Raw genomic sequence first — 24143 nt, 5'->3', positions numbered from 1 at the left:
TCATGGGCAAGTGGTAAAAATCCTGGAATCCCATGTAATAAAAACTGAATTTGACTAACTTCAGTGACCCTGACAATTAATTTTGTACCACTTTCAGATCCTCTTGTTACATCATTTATGACTGAACATGTTGGTGAAATCAAAATTCCCTTTTGGTCCATTTCAAGGACTTTAGGAATGTTGTTTTCTTCAGCTCTATATCACAACTAAACACCAGTACAGAATCCTTCATTTTCAACCTTTCCCCAAAAGTGTTATCCTGGAGTATGGTTCCATGGGCATTGCCCTCCCTCTGGAACCCATTGTAAGTCACTTTTATGTGTGTGAGCTTAGACAGGGAGTGTCAGCAGCGATATGATAATGTGGGATATGTTCTCCAACTGATAGGTGATTTTTGGCAGGGTAGGAATCTGGATTGAATCAAGAATTTTTGGCTTTGTACTAAACCAAACCCATCTGAAGGTCTCCACTTTGATCCTGGTTGGTGCTAAGTTACCTGATCTCACCCGGATAGTCTTGGGGTGCAACAACTGGCCTCAACAGCCCTGTGTGGGTTCCCAATAAATCCAGCTCTGGCTGTACATTCTACAGGTATAATGTTTGTTAATGACCAGGTCAGATTAAGGTCTGCAATCATGAATGTGTGCTATATATATGTGACAAAGGTAGTATCAGTTATGCCATGATGCTAATATTTTTCTGTCTGGTCTCACTTCTGTATGTAAAGCTCATTACTGACTATGCTGATGCATTTTTCTAAAATCTAAACAAATCTTATTATCTGAAGCTTTTTAAAGGTGCAATTAGTGTGACAGAGTCGGCAATGCTGCAGGAAAATCCTGAAGAATGTTGGGGTAACAGCCACCTTCATTGTTGAATCCTATTCAAAAACTCAAATCAGCCTGTGTAGTTCTAAACTTTATAAGTCCCAGGAGTCAGAGGAATGGAGCCTTCAGGAGGGGTTCTAGAGTTGGAGGTGATTGCAGAGATAGGGTGAGTTGAGTAGCAAGGGAGCAGAGTTTGTGGTGGAAACTGAAGTTGATGGCATTGGTTTTCCATTGTTGAGCTGTTCAAATCCTGGATGAATGACTTTTTTTATGTCTGATGCAGTTGAGGGGTCAGGAGAAATGGTGGCCAGGTAAAGCTAGGTAATGGCATCCATGTGAAAACTGGCCCTGTACCTGAAGACAATGTTGCTAAAGGGGCTAATTGTCACTAAGGATGAGGAGGGATCCAAGAAGAGATCCTCGTGGGGTGGGGTATTCAGGACGTGATGGCAGCGTTTGGTACGGACACGTACCTTCACCACGGTTATCAACCCTTTGATATTCTCTGTGCTGTCAGACTGTTTGTTCATTATCTAGTCATGTGTTAGTTTCAACTTCCTGCGGCTCATCATCAGGAGTAGTTACAATTTGTGTTAGTGGGCTAGGACAGAGGAAAAAAAATTGCCTGGATTCCTGCTCCTGATTGTTGTTCAGTGATCCCTGCTGCAAAATGCATGTGTATGAACAGCTTGTGAGAACATCAGTGATGCCATAGCTTCCAGGAGTGGGGAAAAAACAAACAATGAAAAAAAACTATCTTGTCAGTTGTGGGCAGGCTTGGCTTGGAGTGCAGTTACATATTCCTGCCCAGTGCAGTCATATCCAATTTCCCAGGCACCATGTGGTAGTGATTGTTGCAATTGGCTGCCACCCTTGTCCCTCCATTTGTTTTAAAAGCTGGGTAATGGGAATAGCTAATAGGAGATCTTTTTTTTTTCTTTTGCCCTTCCCAAGAATTTTTTCCCCAAGTACCCAAACTAATTTTTTTTGAAGAAAAAATTCTTTGTAATTTAGAAGTGCTGAAATTATCAGCCTTTAAGGAAACCATTGTCTGTCTGCTATTTTTGATCCTGAACTGATTCACTTCTTGGCATCAGGTCTTGCATGATCTTTCAGTTTCAGTAAAAACTGGGAAAGTCTGAGCTATTGGAGAACTTAAAACTGAATGTAGGTAGATGTGAAACCACTATTGTTCTGAGAAATACTATACTTGTATTAGTATTTCCATATAACCGACAAGGTGTATTGCAATGACAAATGCAGTGTTACGCATTCACTTATTTGAAAAAAAATGCAAATAAGCCCTGTTTCAAAGCAGTCATTGGTCTCTGTTTAATCTACCTGTCTCCTTAGCCCAAAATGAGTGAAGAGATTTATCTTGTAATTTGCATGGCTTTACTTTATAGTAGTTTACAACAGTAGTTGCACATTTCTTCCTTTTATAGCAAGTCTCATGTTCACATGGAGTGGAAATGTACTCTCTTGCTGCCCTCTATCAGTGAAACTGCTCATAACAATCCCTTAAAGCCTTTTCTGTACCTGTTACATGTATGTTCTACAATTCTAAATATGCCATGCGCATTCTGCATAAAACAGGGTTGTTTGAAAAGGATGGTACAGAAACTACATTAATTTGTCATGTAAATAGTCCAACTTCAGGGAAGTCAACAGCCCATGCTAAGAATTTAGGACTGTTAGTTGGAGCATTTGTACTGTCAGCAAATCTACAACATAACTTTTTTGATTCACTAAATTTGTTTTTTGTTTAGAATAAAACCAGCTGTAATAGCTGCTGTCAGATTGATTTGAAAGTTCAAAATTGAAAATATTTGACATTTGAGGTAAAATTGTTTTCAATGCATGTGTGTACGATCGACCCATGATTCCATATTGTGGATGTGGTTTCACGAATTAATTTGGTACTTAGTTGAATGTTATAAGGTTACACTTATTTTGTGGGTTTATAATTTTGATTTGATCCATTCTAAACTTGGACTTGTGGCTTTGTTCTACATGCCAAGTTACTAATGTGCTGCGGAGAGAGACAAGATGCTGAATAGAAGCTGATTAATACAACTTTTCTGCAAGCAGGCAAATTTGTAACCAAAGTTGTCGCAGTCTATGCTGGTACACCTGATTACAGAGTGACATTAGCACAAGGAAGCTGCTCACTTTTTTGGTTTGAAAAGTGGAAAGGGGCAGAGAAAAAGGCTGAAAACTAGTTTTTTTTTGGTGGGGGGAGGGAGTTAGATATCTTGCTGTGAAAGTGACTTGTCTAATCACAAAATGGTCAATATGGATGTGGGAAGGGTACTGATGCAGAAGTTGGTTACTACCTCTGGTAGCTTTTAAATTTAGTACAGCTGTTTTCAATCATACGCCTAAAGTTTTTCCTTCTCTTCGTAGACGCTCCCTTGATTTATGGCCCTAGCTGTTGATGAAATCAGTGGACTGCTTGTCCTTTCATGCCAAATCCAGGCACTTCTTGTCTGATTGGCTGAAAGCGAAGGTTGTTTGAAGCTCAATGCTGATGTAAATGTGAATGTGGTTTGACTAGTTTGAGCTGTAAAGAGACAAAGGAGGTCTGAAGACTGAGAAACTACCATGGTGGGAGATCGTTTAAGCTATAGTGACGATAGGTCATTGCTTGGACAGCAGAAAACAGGATTGAGTTACAAGATGGTTCTACAAGCTATGGGAAAAGTCCTGAGGTAGAGGAACACTTACTTTTTGTAAAGTAATAAGGGTCTGGACGAGGGAAAAATATGGTTAAGATTATTGCAGTTTGTGAGTTATTACTTCTGTATTAACTAAGGTCATTATAGATAACTTATGTGCGTGACTAGATACTATTCCATAAACAGCTTATTGATTTTCTTTACCCTTACAGGCTCTCAAAGGCACAGCTGCCTTCCACGTAATAACTAATTTTCAAACAATATGAATTGGTGCGATATGTTTGGATGATCCCATGCTGAAGGGAAATAGTTAAATGGTGCAGTAGATATTTAATTTCCCCACAGAAGTGTCTCATTGTAAGTTGTCAGTTAACAGTCATAATACGAAAGCTATAGTGTTTCACTGTAGTTTGAACAGTAACTGCTTAATTTTGTGCCTTTATCTGCAGTTGTATGACTTAATGTCTGACTAGACTGTGTTAACAGCAATGGAGTCTGCACACTACAACGGCTGACATTTGGTTATTGATGCTGTGTGGAGTAACTGAGACTGAAGTTCACTTTTCAGCTTGTGCACATGGCCTGCATGGTGAAATCTTTGAAATTGATTGAGCTTGATTTCAGGTGGTTGAAATAATAATTAACGGTTGCAGCTGATTTTGTTGAATCTATTTTGTTGCACACTTCATTACACCTGGCCACCTCAGAATTTAAAGTAATCCAGTATTTCTGCAGAAATGGCTCATGGGGGTATCAAAGTATGTTGAGTGGGATCAGTTTGAAAGTAGTTTAGCATTTGCTTTATATCACTCTAGTGAGAGTTAAGTATTTGATTTACGCTGCTTAAAGAATCAATCTCTGATCTGTAAAAATTGAAGCTTGGGAGGGGAACACATTGTTCATGAGGCTAAGGTTACCAAACTTTCTTGCAAGGGAAAATGGTACCATGTTGAAAATTGGTCACACTGCAAGAATTTACCTCCAGTATCCTGGCTGTACCTGGGAACAGTTTAAAGCTTTGTGTTCCTTATCATGGGCATACAGGCCACATGACCTGTGAATGACTGCATTATACTCATCAAAACCACACAATCCTTCTCCATGAGTTAAGCTTCTGTATTTTACATTTTGTGTAAAAACTCTGCTACTGAATCTTTGGGTGAGCCAAATATTATTCCCAAATTTGCTCAGAGCAACTCTGGTAGTGCAAGAGTACAGCTATTGTAAACGTAACTTTGAAACGTACTGCCTTTTCAGCAGTAAAGTTTAATGTATAGCATTAGTTTGGACTTGGGCCATATTTCTGAGTGGTGACATGATTACCTGGATGTAAACATTTTTATTAATCTTGGTTTTGGATGGTGTTAATGCTAGGAGTCATTGTGATTCCATCAATAACTCAATTTAACAGCCTAAGATAGGGGTGATTCATATCGGCAGATTTGAGGAAGTGTTCTACCTAAAAGTAACTTTGTTTTCCTGCTTAAATTATTGCATTGTGCGTTGCTAGACATTCTCATTGTCCACGACTGAGATTAATTGAATTGTGCCACTTGGGGATCTTTCTGAATACCATTTCCACACTGTTAAGATTTCAAACTCTTCAGAATTCATTTCACTTGAATTCTGATATGGTCTTCCTTTATCTTCATTGCTTAGAGAATATTACAGGCACAGTTGAGATATGGTTCTCAGCAGCTGTCTTCCCACCTGCAGCAGGATTTGAGATACTTCTCATTTGATGAAGGGCAAGGTTGTTTGATTACAAGATTTATTACCCAAACAGAATTTGGCACTCTGGCTATCATTGTAGTAACTAGCTGTGACTGGTTTAATGGATCAATAAAATATACTGTGTCAGAAGTTGTCTTATGTAAATGGTGCAGCTACTGGCCTGCAGTCAAGGCCATTGCAGTCTTGTGTATAATAACCCTTTGTGTACTGAATGGATGTCTGCAGCTTGTAAACTATTCACTTTCCTGGAATGTTTTGGGTTATAATGGGTGTTCTATAATACCATATAGAGCATCATTTTTAAGGACTTCTATTTGTCCCCTATTGTAATATTTTCTGTAGTAAGTAATTTGAATTTAGGGTTTTAAAGCCATGTTGTTTATTGGCATGTTTCATATAATCATCTTCATCTGTACCAGCTTCAAATTCGCAATGTAAATTTCAAGGTGGTTTTCCAATTTTTTAATTCATCTGAAGTTTATTAAAATGGAAGGTGCAGCAGCATTTTCTCTGTACAAGCTTCCAGTGAGAGGTTGCTGGGGTAGGTATACTCCTTTTTTAAAAAAAAAACTATTCACAAAAACATTTGAGTGCAAATGTGTATTCAATAAATTGAGTCACTTAGGGTGAACTCACAGTCCAAGTTTAGTGTTAGTGCAATGCTGAAACTGCATTGCACTGCTGCGAAACTTGAGTGTAAATCGGATGTCAAGGCCTGAACTGATTCCAAAGCAGAGTGAGACACTCTCCTCCACAGAGTTTCACTCATTTTTGTTCGCGTCATTACCAGGCCCTGTTGATAACTGCAAGTGACCGTTATTCTAATTTCTTCCCATCCTATTTTTGAGGGATGTGTTTGGAGGGATGGTTGCATTTTGAAGGTTTGATATTGAACTGAAATAGGTTTTAGTTTATCTTGTAATGCCACGATAAGCACTTTGTTAGCCTCTACTGTGGATTGTACAGGATAAGATGCAGCTGGCAATGATTTACAGAGCAGTTATATAAGCAGCCACAAAACTGCTTTGAGTATTCTGAACCAACTGCCAAACATGGATTGTTTGGATTAGTCTGTTAAAGTATGCAGTTTTATCAATGTTTCAAAAATTGATATGTGGTTATATTGGAGCTGAAAATATGTGGCCCCGTGTGATGGGAACTAAATGAAAATCTTTTTATGAAGAGTATGCTATGAAATACTGTGCTTCTATTTGTGCATTATGGGCTAATTAGCAGGTACTGGAACAAGGTGAAGTTTACACCACTTAAGATGCCCTATAACAATTGACCAGTATGAAAGGAGTTGTAGTTCTGGAACATACTGGAGAGTTCACATTTCTGAAGAAGAGTGGTAATAGAATTTGATGGAGTTACAGCTGCATATTGAAATGACTGGTTTCTGTCTCTCAAGCATATTCATGCCTCTCCATCAGCTCATGATTTGATCTTGCATCATCCATGGCAGACCCTGGAAATATTAAGCAGAGATTACCTATTAAGGAAAAGATTTTTGTAAGAATAGGGAGAAAAAAGGCATCTGGCAGTGTTACAGTATTTTTTTTCCTTGAATAAACTGAAAAGGAAAAGCAGTGCACATTGCCAGAAACATTTTATTCCCAAAAATGCTGAACAAATGGTATGAACAACTGGACAATGTCCAAAATGTCATATGATGGCAAGTGGAGACTAATGAAGATTAGCTGTACATAAATGTTCAGAGTTTAATTAGTGCTCCATTTTATTGTGGTAGGGAGCTGGCATTCACTTACCAGTAAGTGACCTCATCAAGAGGATGCCTATAAACTTTCCCTTCCTTCCACCCCTTCACGCCTATCTTTTCAGAAGTCCTAGATGACCTCTTTCCCACCTCACCCCCATAACTTCCAGGATTCATAGATATCCAAGAAGTTGCTGCTTATCCAGTCCTGTGACCACCTGTAAGACATGTGCTGATGTATGGCCACTGGGGGTTCATTCTTTCTACATAAATTCTGAAACAGTCAGAAATGATCTTCTTTCCTCTTCTGTGGGAACTACTGAAACATCCATCTTGAAAAAGCACATTCATTATGTGCTTATCTGGAAGCCTGCATACTTTACCCTTATTGGATATTACTGTAATAGGTTTGTTAAGTGCCAGCTTGGCTCAGCTGGCAGCAAACTTACTTCTGAGTCATAGGTATGGGTTCAGTTCCCACTCAGGACGTGTGCATGTAACCTGGGCTGACAATGCATTGTAGTACTAAGGAATGCTGCATTATTGAAGATGCCATCCTTCAAATGAGATGTAAAGCATTTGTTCTTATGGTTCAGGTCCCATGAACAAGAGTGTTCAAAGAAGGAGTATTCTCCCTGTATCATGGCCAACATTCCTCCCCCAAAACAGATTAACTGGTTGTTCATCTCATTTACTATTTGTGGAATCTTGCTTCAAAATAATTTAATGTCTATGAAGCACTTTGGGATGCTTTTGAGACATAAGGTGATTTGCTAACAAAACAGACTTCCATTTATAAAAGACAATTTCCCTTTCCTACTTTACCATATGTAGAATTAATTGGTTACAGTCTACTTCACATTTCAAAGTTACTTAATTTGAATTATGTTATTTTGTGCAAGAAACTTCCTGTGCTGTTTTGTTTAAATTGTTTAATTATACCACTGGATAATGTCAATTTTTTTGCTTAAAAAATACTTGAGTTATTCGGAGTAGATTGTATTTCCTTTCAAATGGAATAGATTTTTAGGGGCACCATCTGGGCCATGTGGTACCAAGTCACTCAAGCTGAAAGTGTTTCCTTAAATATTTAAGTGCACAGCACCAGGATGCGATGGGCTCCTGATTTTGGTTTTGTTTTTGGGGAGGATCAAGCCAGAGAGACTGAGTCCAACTATGCTGCTGTATTCTCCTCCTAGCAGTCGGCTTGAGCAGCACAGAGAGTGCCTTGGGAACAGGCTCCCTACACTACTGTCGAGGGAATCGAATGAAATGGGATACCTGTACAAGATGGTTACTTAAATAGGAAATTTAATTTCAATAGTTTAAGTTTCAACTGAAGCTATCTGTTGCCAGTGTTCTCCTATTGTATCCTTTAAACACTGTCCAGCTATTTCCACCTGGACTCTTTACTGGTTGATCAATTTCAGTGGGATCAATACTAGTGTCCTTCAGCATCTGAACTGAATTGATTGGAAGCAAAAAGAAAAATATGGAATTAATTTGGTTAAAATATGAATGCTTTATTTTAATTCACTTTATTTTAATTCACTTGAGGTAACATTTTACACTACATCTTGGCCAATTTCCTACATTTATTCAGATTGAATTGCATTAAGGAGTGTTCCTTTCTGTATCTGTAGCATTCATGAGATCTCAATGTAGCACTGTAGTATCACTATAGTATTCAAAAAAAAACAAATGCAAAATGAATTCCCACATTCACTTAACATGGCAATATTGCACATTGGTTGATAAGTGTAGTGAAAGAGTGAACTTTTTATGTACTATAATATAGAGTAGAGTGGATGGAAAGATCATGGAAGAATCTCTGCAGAATGGCACCTGGATCACCAAGTCTTTGCAGCTGATGTATGTGGAAGAGACTGTTTTAGATGGTGAAAGACTTGTGATGTACAAAGTAAACTGTACATCACCAGTTTGATTTTTGCAAGAATGTGGAGGAATTAGGTGATTCAGCTGCTCTGAAGTAGTGTGAGCTTAATGTAACTACTGTACTAATGCATTCATTCACCGTGGTCATAGAACATTGTAGCTTTAGTATCATTCTTGTGAGCTGGGGTATCAGTGCAGGCCAGTAGGCTAAGGCTGAATAATATAAATGATTGAAAATGCTGGAAATTTACTTGCCCAACTTTTGAGTATCAGATTCAGTGCTAGAATTCAACATAGTATACAATTCTAGTTGTACAATTTGCTTTTGATAAAATAGTGACTAGCAGTACGTTCTGATTTGCTGCTCGATAGGGTTAACAAAAAGGACAGCCTTTCCATTTTGATGTGATAAAGCAAGAACGGGAGGTGGGAGTGGAAAGCAGGTCTTAGAGTAATTGTTATTTGGTATATTCTGGGAACGGAATAGTATCTTGGCATTGCTCCCCATTCCCATGCTCATTTTGTTTTTCTTTAGATTTCATTGTCTTACATATGAACACTACATAGCATGTTGAATTCCCTTTGTGATATTTATGTAAATGTTATGAATGTTTGAGACTACAAAGTAAATGGTACACATTGTCAAATTGAAACCTGTCCAATCCAGTCCCATTCAATTAATCTCTTGTTTGTTTTCTTTTAGGAAGTCGAAGACTAAGCCAAACGGTAAAAAAACAGCAGCAGAAGAGAAGAAATTGTATCTGGAGCCTGAATATACCAAAGCCAGAATAACAGATTTCGACTTTAAGGAGCTGGTGACTTTGCCACATGAAATTGACCTAAATGAATGGCTAGCCAGCAATAGTAAGTTCCTATTGTTCAGCTAGATTCAACCACTAATACATTTTTAAATCTTATACCATGTTAACATAAGTGAGCTGTATTGTATTCAGAAAGCCAATAAAATCTGAGTACAATTAGATCCATACAAGCAAATCCTCTCCTGATGGGGTTTGATCCCTGGTTTGTATTGAATTAGCTGATCTCTGCTGGGTCAGTGGTAGTGCACTACAGTTGGTTTTGGCATCCTGCGTTTAGAGAGAAGGAAATAAAACAGGGTTTCCATTCCTGCTGAAAGTGCCTAGGCAAGGATAGGATTGTGCTTATCTCTGCCACTGGTGGTTACATTGTATGATGACTAACTATTCTGACTCACATAGGCTGTTGTCACATTGGTAAGGTACTGGAGGGTGCCCAGTATCTTCAGAACAATACACTAGCTAAGAGTCAACACCTTCAGGACAAAGGGAAGAAAATTACCAATGTAAGCAAATTATAGTACCAGCCACAGTGTCTTAATTATCACAAATTTCACATTGCAAGAGGCCCTCGTATACTGGGAGGTGCCCATTTATCTAAAGTTTTCTCTCTCTCTCTCTTTCTGTCTTTTTTTCTGCTTGCCTTGCTTGCTTGCTTCCTCTTTCCCTTTTAGATTTATCCCTTCCATAAATTACACTTTTTGATTAAATGTTGATTAAAATATCGTGGTCAGGTACAGAATTTTAAAGCGAGAATTTAGTGAAAACTGTATTGAGTAGTTTCTTTATGCCCTTGAGTTAAATGGTCTTAAAAGTGAAAACTTCTATATTGTACAAATTCTAGTCTGCTGTTTGCAATGGCATCTGTTGGTCACTGAAGACATTTGACTATTTCATATCAATTAGTAGGCAATGATGAAAACTTTAGATGAAGAGCCATCATGTTTTATCAGTAATGATTAAGGAGAATATTGCAGTGCTGGAGAGAGGATGTCCTGGAGGGGTTAAGAACAGAATCTATTTGGTTAGAGTTAAGAAACAGTAGAGGTGCCATTACACTACTGGGTGTATTCTATAGGCCACCAACTAGTGGGAAGGATATAGAGGAGCAAATTTGCAGGGAAATTAGAGAGGTACAAAAGCCATAGAATAGTGATAATGGGGGACTTCAACTATCCTAATACAGACTGGGATAGTAATATAAGGGGCAAAGAGGGGGAGAAATTTTTGCAGTGTGTTCTGGAGAACTTTCTTGACCAGTACGTTTCCAGCCCAACGAGGAAAGAGGCATCGATGGATCTGGTTCTGGGGAATGAGGCGGGCCAAGTGGAGCAAAGGTCAGTGGGGGGGAACATTTAGGGAACATTGATCATAGTATCATAAGGAAAAGGACACTGACCACTCCAAAGTAAAAATACTCGATTGGAGGAGGGCCAATTTCAGTGGGATGAGAACTGATCTGGCCCGGGTGAATTGGAATCAAAGATTGGCAGGCAAAACTGTAATTGAACAATGGGCGGCCCTTAAGGAGGAGATGGTTCAGGTACAATCTAGGTACATTCCCACAAGGGAGAAAGGTAGGGCAATTAAAGCCAGAGCTCCCTGGATGATAAAAAAGATAGAGAGTAAAATGAAGCAGAAAAAAGGGGCATATGACAGATGTCAGGTTGATAACACAAGTGAGAACCAGGCTGAATATAGAAAGTTCAGAGGGGAAATGAAAAGAGAAATAAGAGGGGCAAAGAGAGAATATGAGAATAGACTGGCGGCCAACATAGAAGACTTGGATTCCCTTTTATAGGCATGTAAATGGGTAGTAAGAGGAGGGGTGGGGCCGATCAGGGACCAAAAAGGAGATTTACTCATGGAGGCAGAGGGCATGGCCAAGGTGCTCTATGAGTACTTTGCATCTGTCTCTACCAAGGAGTAAGATGCTGCCTGAGTCTCAGTAAAGGAAGGTGTAGCTGAGATACTGGATGGGCTAAAAATTGATAGAGGAGGTACTAGAAAGGCTAGCTGTACTTAAAGTAGTTAAGTCACCTCGTCCAGATGGGATGCATCCTAGGTTGCTGAGGGAAATAAGAGTGAAAATTGCAGAGGTATTGGCCATAATCTTCCAAACATCCTTAGATACGGGATTGGTGCCAGAGGACTGGAGAATTGCAAATGTTACACCTTTGTTCAAAGAAGGTTATACGGATAAACCCAGCAACTACAGGCCAATCAGTTTAACCTCGGTGGTGGGGAAACCTTTTTAGAAACGATAATCCGGGACCGAATTAGCAGTCACTTGGACAAGTGTGGATTGATTAAGGAAAGCCAACACAGATTTGTTAAAGGCAAATCATGTTTAACTAACCTGATCGAGTTTTTTGATGAGGTAACAGAGGGTCGATGAGGGCAATGCAGTTGATTTAATGTACATGGACTTTCAAAAGGCGTTTGATAAATGCCGCATAATAGGCTTGTCATCAAGATCGAAGCCCATGGAATAAAGGGGGCAGTAGCAGCATGGATACAAAATTGGCTAAATAACAGGATGCAGAGAGTAGTGGTGACCGGTTGTTTTTCGGACTGGAGGGAGGTGTACAGTGGTGTTCCCCAAGGGTCGGTACTAGGACCACTGCTTTTCTTGATATATATTAATGGACTTGGGTGTACAGAGCACAATTTCCAAATTTGCAGATGACAAAACTTGGAAGTGTAGTGAACAGTGAGGAGGATAGTGATAGACTTCAAGAGGATAGAGACAGGTTGGTGGAATGGGCAGACATGAAGTAGATAAAATTTAACGCAGAAAAATGCGAAGTTATACATTTCGGTAGGAAGGACGAGGAGAGGCAACATGAACTAGAGGGCACATTTCTAAAAGGGATACAGGAACAGCGAGATCTGGGGGTATATGTACACAAATTGGTGAAAGTGAAAGGGCAGGTTGAAAAAAGCGGTTAAAAAAGCATACGGGATCCTGGGCTTTATAAATAGAATTGTAAACAATTTTACAACACCAAGTTATAGTCCAACTTTATAAATAGAGGCATAGAGTACAAAAGCAAGGAAGTCATGATGATGATCCTTTATAAAACACTGGTTACACCACAACTGGAGTATTATATCCAGTTCTGGGCATTGCACTTGAGGAAAGATTGTGAAGGCCTTAGAGAGGGTGCAGAAGAGATTTACTAGAATGATTCCAGGGATAAGGGACTTTAGTTACGGGAATAGACTGAAGAAGCTGGGGTTGTTCTCCTTGGAACAGAGAAGGTTGAGAGAAGATTTGATAGAGGTATTTAAAATCATGAAGGGTCTAGACAGACTAGATAGAGAGAAACTGTTCCCGTTGGTGGAAGGGTCAAGAACCAGAGGACATAGATTTAAGGTGATTGGCAAAAGAACCAAAGGTGATATGAGGAAAAAACTTTTCTATGCAGTGAGTGATTAGGATCTGGAATGCACTGTCGGGGGATGGGGAGGGGGTTATGGTGGAGGCAGATTCAGTCGTGGCCTTCAAAAGGGAACTGGATAAGTACTTGAAAAGAAAAAATTTGCAGGGCTTTATGTGGATAGGGCAGGGGAGTAGGACTAGCTGGATTGCTCTTGCATAGAGCTGGCGTGGACTTGATGGGCCGAATGGCCTCCTTCCATGCTGTAATCTTTCTATGATTCTAATCACATTTTAGTGTGTTGGATATAATGCTCTTGAGCAATTGCTATACGAAGATTTTCTGTAAATTCTATGCTTTGTGATGCCAAACGTAAATGCCGCCATGTAACTTTTGTTTCCTTTTCCCCCCAATTCTTTAGCAACAACATTTTTCAATCACATAAACCTACAGTACAGCACCATCTCGGAGTTCTGCACTGGAGATACATGTCAAACCATGACTGTGTGCAATACGTAAGTATAATGTGCAATGTGGGACAAAGGACAGATTATAAAGCCCATTGAAATATTTGGACAAATGTTGAAACTCCAAAATCACACATTTCTGTTTGAATATTCAGTGACATTATCAAATGTGTTTGTATTCCAATTTCCTGAATTTATTTCATACTATTTGATGCTTTTAAAATCATACCATGACACAATATGAAAAACAGCAGTAGATCCTAGCATTGTCTTGGGACTGGTCAAAACTTCATTATTCAACTGTAATTTCAATGATTACAGTTATCCATCAATCTGTTAATTGAATAATTTATGATTCTGTAAGTACTATAAGTGATTTGGAACAGAAGGTATTTGAGATCTTGGAGACAGAACAGTCCGAGAAAAAGAACCTATAATCCTGTTGGGCCATGTGTTTTGTAAATGTTAATTTCTGCTGGTATTAGAATGTATGGATGACATGACTCATGGACTAACATCAGTCACATAAAGGTCCACATTTATATTTTCTAAAAATTATTTTACAACAGTAACCTTTTAACATTGTAATCAGACTGTGGCATTATATTAGCTTCACTGGGGCAAGACCTGTTATATTGCAAAGCAGTGACTGATTACACACAAGGGGAGACACTCCTAGTGTTCTGGCTTAGCAGCCGTATAGACAATATGTATAGACAAAATAAATTTGCCATTTAAAAATCAATATTACCTTTAAATCTAGGTAATATACTCCTTGCAATAGAGGGATCACGTGAAGGTTTAGCCACAGTTGTTTCTCAACTGGACGTACCATGAAAGAGAACATACGTGTGAAGACAGTTGTGGCTTTTGATGGGACTTTTGAAGGAAATGAACTGGATCACTTAAAGCAATACATAACCCATTACTTACTGATGTCATGGTCCATACAACTTCCTTTATTTCTTTGTGGTCACAGATATTTGTGTTTGTATCCGTTCCTCTCAGTTTCAGCCACAAAGCTCGTTAACAGTAGTCGAATTTGGTTTTGTAACTTGAGTTTTTTGTTGCTCGTCAGTTTAATTATACTCTTCAGATGATGATTGTAGGGCTGTGACAAAGTAGCAAAATATTAATGGAGTCAGTGTAACAGCACCTGCTTATCTGTGAGCCCTTAGGCATGTTGGGCCCAGCACCATATTTTTGGCTAGCTGCTTTGCCTCTTAGGTAATGTTAAGTTCTAGGATGTCCTTCTGTATAGTGCTTTGCTATGTGCGGTATTCTGGAATTTTCCATCTTGAACGCATAATTTAGCTAACAGAGGCATCTTGCTTTGCCATTTGGTGTATTGGCAGCAGCTTTCCCCTTTCTGTTTGCTTGAAACAGGATCAAAATTGAATTATTTAAAAGCTGGACTCTGAGGAGGGTGTGTATTCATGATGGAATGAGTGTGATAATTTAATACCTTTTTGTAACAGCATAGATCATAATCATAAGCTTTTTTTCTTTTGAAGCATATTAAGGTTGGGGTACAGCTGCAGGTGGAGATTGGTATGTTGATAGATTTTTGTAAAGCAAGAAAAGAAAACATGACCTGGGGTGGTTATGCAAACTCTCAGCTAACACCTGGAATGAGGGAGAAACAGGCCAATTGTTACTTAAATCTTAGAGTTCTAAGAAATTTATTCCTTACTCACATTATCCAGCTGTAAATTTTAAACTAGATTTTCTTGAGCATTGCATAGATTATCCTCCCTGCCCTAGCTCTGGACCTGCATCTTTCTCTAGCTTCTCTCCTATCTCCCCTCATACTCTCCCCAAGCTCATCTCTGGTCTCCTGGCCCCATTCCCACTACATTTCTGACCACCCAACTTCCCTTCCTGGCCCCACACTAACTAATGTTGTAAATGGTTCCCTCTCTACAGGTACTGGCCCCATCCCTGTCATCATCCACCTCAGAAAACAAAGCCTCAAACCTTCTGTCCTTGCAAACTAACACCCCAGCTCCAACCTCCCTTTCTTCTCAAGTCCTTGAAAATATTGTCGCCTCCTAAATATGTACCCCTGCAACTCCATGTTTGAATCTCTCCAATCCCATTCCGCCTCTGCTCAGCACCGAAATGGACCTAAGCAAAGTCACAAATGACATCCTCTGTGACTGTGATTATGTTGCTCTATCCCTCTGTCAGTCTCCCAGTGCTTCAAATTTTAAATTCTCCTTGTTTCAAATGTGTGGCCTTGCCTCTCCCTATTTCTGTAACCTCCTCCAGCTCTACAACACCCCTCCTCCGTATTCTTTGTTCCTATGACTCTGATCTCTGGTGCATGTCCCCCTCTACACCCCCACCCCCTCCTTTTTGCCCCACTGTTTGGCAGGTGAGCCTTCAGCTGCCTAGGCCCCACACTTGAATTTCCTCACTAAACCCCCCTGCTCCTCCCTAAGCCTTTTCTGCCTTTTCACCTCCCACCTTAAAACCTAACTCTTTGTCCAAAAGTTTGGTCACCTCTCCTCATCTTTGCTTCGTTGGCTTAGTGTCCATTTTTCCTATACCTCTGTTAAGGGTCTTGGGATAGTCTTCTATATTAAAGGTGCTACATAAATGTAAATTGTAAATTTGAGCTGCTTAAAATGACTGCCAAAAATCAGATTTTGACTTTTGTTTCTATACAACATCTTTTCAGCTAAGGACCTAAAACTTTTGAGTTGCCACCAGTGCTGTTGTGTACCAGCTCGGCACTAATTGGTAAAACGGTTCTTACCTGCAGAGAGTTTTCACCAGCCGGAGAGGAAAAACATGGGCATGGTGGCAAATTCATGGCCTCATTTGACTTGTGCTCAGTTTTAGCCACTCCTACTTGAAATCTGGGTCATTATAAAATCGAGCTGAAGAACGGAAATTCTGCAATGCTTGCATGTTCCACAATGGTTGCATGCTTGATTTTAAGATATTTGTTATTTTAGTTGAAATAATGGCCAATGAGGGGACTTGACTGGGTGTCCACTGCCCTGCTGTTAAAATTGCTGCGGTTCCAGGTTTATGATATTTTGCAGAGATTCTAATTGAACTGAAGTTTTCCCAATCTTGATTTCATTCCAGATCTTATTGAAGCATTCTGGATCTTATTGAAGCCCTGCAGGCTTTGTTTTTCATGATTCATTATTTTTCTATAAAGAGCTGCTGTTAAATTTATGCTGCTGACATTTATATATGCACCTTGCATAATTGTCCATTTGGCTTCAGTTCAAACTTGATTGATCTGCACTTATCAGGAGAACAATGATGTGAGCAGGTTAGTTAAACCTGTTAGAGAAACCAAATAACTGCTTGTCAGCAGAATTTGTGGCACTGGCTGGTGAAGGGTTTTAAAAAGTGAATGTAGTCTTGTCTGGATCAGATAAGAACCTGTCTCAAAGTTTAATCTTGTTTGTAATTTGTGACATGTGGAAGCTTCTGTGCTAGTCAATGTAATTTTAGAACTTGCAATTGAATATAAACAAGTTGCAAGCCTACATTGATTCGATTTCTAGAGTTTTGCTAAACAGAGTCAACTACTTGGTATTAGTGACTACATACTGAAATGGAGACAGTAGCAGGTTCTGTCAGAGAAACATTCCAATCTACTGAAAATTGCAAGGCCTTTAGGTTCTCTCCTTTTCTCTCTCTCTCTTTCTGCTCCTCCACTACTCCTTCCCCCCCTCCCTATTCCGTTTTATCTGGCTAGCCAGGCAGATGACCAATTCTTGAGGTTTCTGCAAATATAACTCTTGTTATTTACCTGGCCCATATCTAAAGAATGGCACAGGTTTACTTGCTTGGATTTTCTCTCCTTCAGGGGGAGCTCTTGGACTCTCCAGCTGAGATCTGAAACATATTGGGGAATAAAGGTAAACCTGTGTCCTACAGAATCAAATCTTAACTTAATTCTGACAAATTGCTGTATCCTCTGTTTCTGCAGAGTAACATTGTTTACCTGGGATTGCTTGCATACTAGGTCTAAAGATTAGAAATCCATCAGGCAATTTCAAGTCATTAAACTGGCGAAAGCACTTAACATGTAATTGAGAGTTGGTTAACTGACATGAGGAGCTTTGGTGCTTTGACTGGAGATATTTGTTCCCAATGATCTGACACTACCTCCATTATTTCTAGTGGGCTAACCTCGGAAAGATTGAAACTCCTATTTTCATTAACATGATCACTGTTACTGGGTTCCACTGCATTTTTCTTATTTTACTGCATTGATCCCATTTCTCTCTCTGCAAATCCTATCATTGCTGCTTACCTCCATGCACCACCTCTGTTTGAAGGAGCTGTTTACAAAGTTTATCCAGTATGTGTGCTTACTACTGACAATTTTTCTTTCCCTTGATATGAGGAATAGGCCTCTACTCCAAGACATAGCACTCTAGGCCAGTTGTGAATGTACATATACATCTGGACTTAGCACATATATTGGTAGAAAGCAGTACACCTGGCCATGTGCATTTTTAAAATGGCAATACATACAGGATTCAGGACAGGAGTCCACATCATTTCTGCCTTCAGAAAATGCTGGAAAAGCTCAGCAAGTGAGGCAGCATCTTGTTAAATCTATGTAAATGCAAGTTGTCGGAAGGAAAGTAAGAGTGCATGCAGCCATGGGACACCTTTAATGTCAGCAAGGATTCTCCATTTATGCCATTCTGGATCCCCATTAGTTATTTACAGTCAGCTTGAAAATTGCAAACTATAAGGCTTTGTTTAGGAGGGAGCCTGAAATAACGATTATTTTATGTACAACATTTACAAAAAGCTTGCATATCAATTTTTTGAACAGTGAATTGAGGAAGGACATTTATCATTGAAATGTTGAAGATCTGCAGAGAGACACAAGTGACTTTAATGTTGATGCTCCTATTAAACTTTCACATTATTTTACCTGTTGTCTAAATGCTGAGAAGGCGAATTGTCACTGGTTCGCAACTTTCATGCATATTTTAGTATGTTGTATGTGTAAATGCTGGCCAATTCAGACCAGTATAATATAATGTAGGCAGATGTGGCAACCAATTTCCACACAGGCAGGTTCCACAAACAGCAGTGAGACAAATGACCATATACTCTGTTTTAATGATGTTGATTGAGAGATGAATGTTAGCCAGGGTACTGGGAGAACCCCCACCCCTTGGCACTTGTTGAAATGGTATCGTGGGATCTTTTATATCTTCTTTAGAGGTCAGATGTTAACCTCCGTTTAACATCTCATCCAAAAGACGGCACCTCCGACAGTGCAGCAGTCCCTCAGTACTGCACTCAAGTGTCAGACTGGATCATGTGCTCAAGTCTCGGTTGGCGCTTGAATCCTCGACCTTCTGACTCAATGCTACCACTGAGCCAAGGTTGATGTTTTACTACAAAAGACTGACCTGTTAATTTTTTTTTAAAAACTAATTTTTATGTCTGAAGGCTACTTTGTAACCTCATTGAAGATTTACAAGCAACACAATAGTGAGTTGCTGAAGCAAATTAAATGATGTAGTTAATGATATTTGGCAGACAAATGGTTATTACATCACCATGATGCTATGTACCTCCATTCTAAAATGCCCATACATTGTTGATTTCTGTTCTCTACAGCTGTTTACTGAGGCTGCTCCAGAGTCTTTGCCAAATAAGGGGCATTTTTGTATTGTTGACGTTCAAAAGACAGCTGCGTGTTTCCTATGATCCTTCTGCGGTTAAAGTATGTTTTTTTAAGTGCATGTTCTCTACAACTGCATTTTGAAGCCTCCTTTTTAGGTCTTGTGCAGTATTGCAGACTTATAATTGTGTTACTAACCAAAAATGCTAGGCTCCTTCCCTTCAGGCCATGGTTTTTCTTTCATAAAGTGGTGCCTATCATAATAGTTCTTCATGGACACAATTTGAAAGGAAACCAAAGTAGGACTGGAGTTCAGTACTGTGGAAGTTATAAAATATAGAAGATTGCATTCATAACTAAAACTATACAGGTAAATGGTTGTTTTTCCAATTGTCAACTTGTTCCTATTGTAGGAAAAATGAGATTTCCTTCCTTCCATCAATATTTGCAGAATAAATTAGCTGGGAATGTGAACAGAAGGAGGCCAATTAACTTAAAATGGGCTTTAGATTGCTAGTGCTTTGTAAACATGGCTGTGTTAACGCATTGTTACCAGAAATATAAACATTAAAGTCATATTTGTGTGATAGAAATAGCTATTCAAAGGCTCTTTCACATCTACCTACTTCAAAAAATATTGAGTTATTGGTTTCAAATTTAGGCTGAAAACCGAACATGCTTCCTGAATCTTTTCACCTTCTAGAGATGGACAGGAGTAGTTGAGTATGAAGTAAATGTTGCTCAGTCCAATAGCTGATGCTTCTACTTGCAACCTATTCAAAATAATTAAATCAGAGCTAAAGATCTTATTGTATATGTTCTTGTAGTAAGAGTAGGCATTGATGTCTTGTAGTGTTGCAAATTGTAACAGTTCTCAGATTTAACTTAGAAACTTCTTTTGAATTGTTAAATTCTGAAAGCCATGGGCTCCTGAACTGCAATTTGAACATATCTGCAATCTTGACAGATTTTATATCACTTTCTTACGGATACAAAAGAACCTTAAAATGATGTATGCTTCAGAGCTAGAGCCTGAAATTTATGAGCACCCGTAACAGCTTCCATTTACATGGCATGCCTTGCATGCTGAAGATACTGGAGTATTTTTTACGATAAGAAATACAAGGATATGGTGGACACGGAACATGGATAAAATCGAAGTTTCTGCAGTATTAGAGACCCAATTAAAAAAATAAACTTTCACACCTTGCTCCAAACAAGATTAGGACAGCATTGACAATGTCAGCTACTTAGAATGTCCTTGGCATACCGTTTCAGGAGCACATCTTGAAGCCTGCCTCATCGTACTATTTTCATTTTCCACATCGTTCACCTGAGGAAGGAGGTAGCCTCCGAAAGCTTGTGAATTTAAAATAAAATTGCTGGACTATAACTTGGTGTTGTAAAATTGTTTACAATCATCGTACTATAGTATAACTTGGTAGTGTTTTAATGCATTGCCCAAGAGCAGTGTGTTTCAAGGTTTCATACAGAAATTAGTTTTGCATGTAAATCATAAGATAGCTAGAGACAAAGAAAATCAATTAAGAGTAAGTTTAATTAGATTATCGAATTAAGCTGTAAACTATATTAGTGAAATTTCACCTATTTTACTTCCCTCTTTTGTAGATCTCTAGGAGATACATTGTAGATCTCTAGGAGATACATACTATTCGCAAGATTTTTGTCAGTCGCTCCAGGCTCCTGGAGTCTATCTCAATTTGCCACCTACTGCAGTGATCTTTCAGCTCAACAAAACACTGGGACCCTTCTGTCCAGCTCCAAAAGTCAGTCTTGATTTGAAAGCATGAAAATTCACAGACCTATATTCTTTCTGGCAGAGTTCCCAAATTCAATTAATCCTTTGTCACCCAACCCAATGAGGTTTACATCAATTGCAACATTAGGCCTCTTGCTATACTACAATTCCCCTGACCAACCCCACGGATAGGCTCTCAAATATGGCACTGAACTCAGAAAGCCACAAAGTGCAATCCCAAAACTACATAGCAGCATTATACACAGGTATTATACGTATATTGTGTGTTTTATGAAAATCCTGCATGAAAATTTTCTGAGTAGCTGCAATCGAACTTGCAGCATCCACTTTATCAGATTGTAAACCTCACCTAAATTCAGCTATATAATGCAGAGAAATTGTGATTCTCAATTAAATGTGGTTAAATTCAGTATAAAGTAAGAGGTTAAATGTGTTTTGACTTTGGCGGGGGGGGGGAGAGGGAAGAGAAACTTTACCCCCTTCACAGGCTAAATACAGGTGCTTATATGTTCACTGCAGGAGATAATTACACTAAAAACAGTAATATTTACAGAACTCCCAAGTGAACACTGAATTGTAAATGGCATTTCACAATCAGAACTCACTTCAAATATCTAGAATATTAAATTTCATGTATGAAAAATATAGTGTGTTAATTACTCTTCTCAGTTTAACTCCTGAGCTAATCCTTCCCCATGGCAGTACCTTGTTTGCAAGTGCTGACTTGTACCCATTAGCAGGAAAATATTTAGCCATAGGCAACAGCAGGTTCAGACAGAATCTCATACCTATTTAAATCAAAACTTGGTTGCTGTGGATGATGGCGAGGAAGGGGAGGGGGGGGGGGGAAAGAGAGAGAAAGAAAATGAATGCTGGCAATACTGAGGCTATCCTACATGCCTCTGGCTTCAATTCCAACCACCTCCTTGCTGCTATCTCAGCAGAGTCAAGAAGTGTGCAACCGTGGCATCCTATTAAATCCAAACCCAGCTCATCCGCTCCAGTAACAAAACTCTTTTCTTCCACCTCTGCAATATTGCTGCCACTGCTTTCATCGCTTCCCTTCTACTGCCGAAGGCCCAGTCCACATCATCTTCCACTCTACCCAGTTCCCTCACCTTCCTCACTGTTTCCAAAAGAACCTTAAAACCCTACTTTCAACTGTGCCTTCTGTCCCTCACCCCAGCTTCAAGATGTGCTCCTGAAACGGTATGCCAAGGACATTCTAAGTAGCTGACATTGTCAATGCTGTCCTAATCTTGTTTGGAGCAAGGTGTGAAAGTTTCTTTTTTTAATTGGGTCTCTAATACTGCAGAAACTTCGATTTTAGACTGGAATGGATAGATTATTTCCCGAAGAGTCAGCAGAATTGTCAGCCTGACTAAAATGCGGCTCCAACATTATTATGGCCTTAGGGTACACAACACCTGTCACTAGTTGTGTACAAGCACCCAAAAATGATGAAGCTGACATCTAACTTTTGTTGCTGGCCTGACTTACATAGTACTTGTTTACTCCTTGCTGTAATTGCACAAATTGTTTGATTTATCTTGACAGTAGCCTTAGTATTCAAGTTTTCTATCATCACAAGTTCACTGAGCCCAAGCTCCTATAGCCCATAGCTGACTGGCCTTGTGTTAAGTCCATCAATTTATTGCTATGTGACAAATGCTTTTAAATTATACATCACTGTTTACCTCTTGTGATGCTTTGCAATCATAATTGCGGATGCTGTGTGCTTTGGGGCCCATTAATGTTCATACTTGTAATGTTAACTAAGTCAGTCAAATAAGATCCTGCATGTTAGCACTGATCTGACATTTTCACTCCACCCTGTTTACCAGCAGTCAGTTCAAATAATGACCTAAGAATGTTTGGGTTTTCCCTCTGCTATCTGTTTACCTCTACAGGTTCAGAATGTCTTTTTAAAGATTTTTTTTATATTGGGTGGCAATACAAGCAGAGGTCTGCAGCTGAGCACCATTCACCCCCCTATAACCTGGTGTTGTAAGATTCCTTACTTTTTAAATTTACCAACGTGCTGACATTGGAGGATCAGTAGGAATGAGGTGTGTGTTTCCTGTGCCACAGGCTGTTGTTGAAACTGATGGAAAAGCTTGTGTCCTGGAGGGTTCACCTCCATCACATTGTAGTGTGCCATTGGTGACAGGAGTGCTCTGCTGCTGCTGCTCTGATGGCACATTAACAGAAAATGTCGTTTTTAAACATAAAGTTGCCTTTTGTGTGAAGGATTTGAAGTATGCAGAATATTAATAGCTTGAGTCCCATTATGTCATACACAGTCATAAATTGCCTTTTCACTTAATCATACTGCTTTGACTTCCTAGCTATGCTGAGTACATACCCCCTCCCTAATAAGGAAAATAGATATTTTAAATTGGTGTGCAGTATATACACACAAAACAAATTGACAAGTGAGTTAGACATTAATTTGGCCTAAGGAAAGCAATTGTAGTTCAGAACCCATTAATTAAATGGCCTTAAACTTGTTGCCAGCACTGAACACTACACATATGTTTATTTCACCGTGGCAATTGTTTCACTTTGTATCATGTATAATAAATGTGGACACAGTAAATCTTGTTGACAATCAAAAATAGTTTTGACAGGAGTAAGTAATTTTGTTAATGTAATCAAAACAAGTCGTTGCCTTTATGCTGCCAGTAACACTTTTCATGGTAGCAAGTGTTGAATATCTGCATATAGCAGAATTTCCATTTGTAGATTTAACCCTTGCAAATCATGCTCAATTTTTCCAAGTGTTATTTTTCAATTAACTGAGAAATTGTTTATCAAAGAATAAAACATTTTAAGCGGCAGTGTATTTTGATGCAGCCAATATTTTGCACATAGTTTTTAAAGATGTAACTGTATAACCTACATTTTTCCCAAGCTTTATTCACACAAATTTAAAGTGGGCTTACCTTGCAAGTTGTAAGAAAGAACAAACTTGAAATAGCATAGTACCCTGTCATGTCCTTGGAATGCCCCAAAGCACTTCACCAATGAATTAATTCTGATGTGTAATAGCAAATGCAGCAGCCAAATTACACACAGCATGACCCACAAACAACGAAGATATGAATGACCAGTTAATCTGATATTGGCGGTGATTGTGGAAGGAGTGGTCAGGCCATGCAAACTCCCTGCTCTCTGAATAGCGCCACAGGATTTTTTTTTACATCCACCTGAACAGGCA

The 24143-nt window shown here is 39.1% G+C and overlaps 1 protein-coding gene across 1 annotated transcript in view; it reads left to right on the top strand.

The window, feature by feature from the left end:
* Positions 1–24143, top strand: part of LOC137327981 (MOB kinase activator 2-like) — a 62744-nt gene that overhangs the window by 26980 nt on the left and 11621 nt on the right. Inside the window, 2 exon segments of the mRNA XM_067994012.1 lie at positions 9556–9716; positions 13475–13568. Of these exon segments, the coding sequence (XP_067850113.1) occupies positions 9556–9716; positions 13475–13568 (255 nt within the window).

The sequence above is a fragment of the Heptranchias perlo genome, chromosome 12 (genome assembly GCF_035084215.1).
Source record: "Heptranchias perlo isolate sHepPer1 chromosome 12, sHepPer1.hap1, whole genome shotgun sequence".
Classification (NCBI taxonomy): Eukaryota; Metazoa; Chordata; class Chondrichthyes; order Hexanchiformes; family Hexanchidae; genus Heptranchias; species Heptranchias perlo.
Note: the sequence above shows the minus strand (reverse complement) of the source record. Positions and strands in the feature narration are given on the sequence as shown.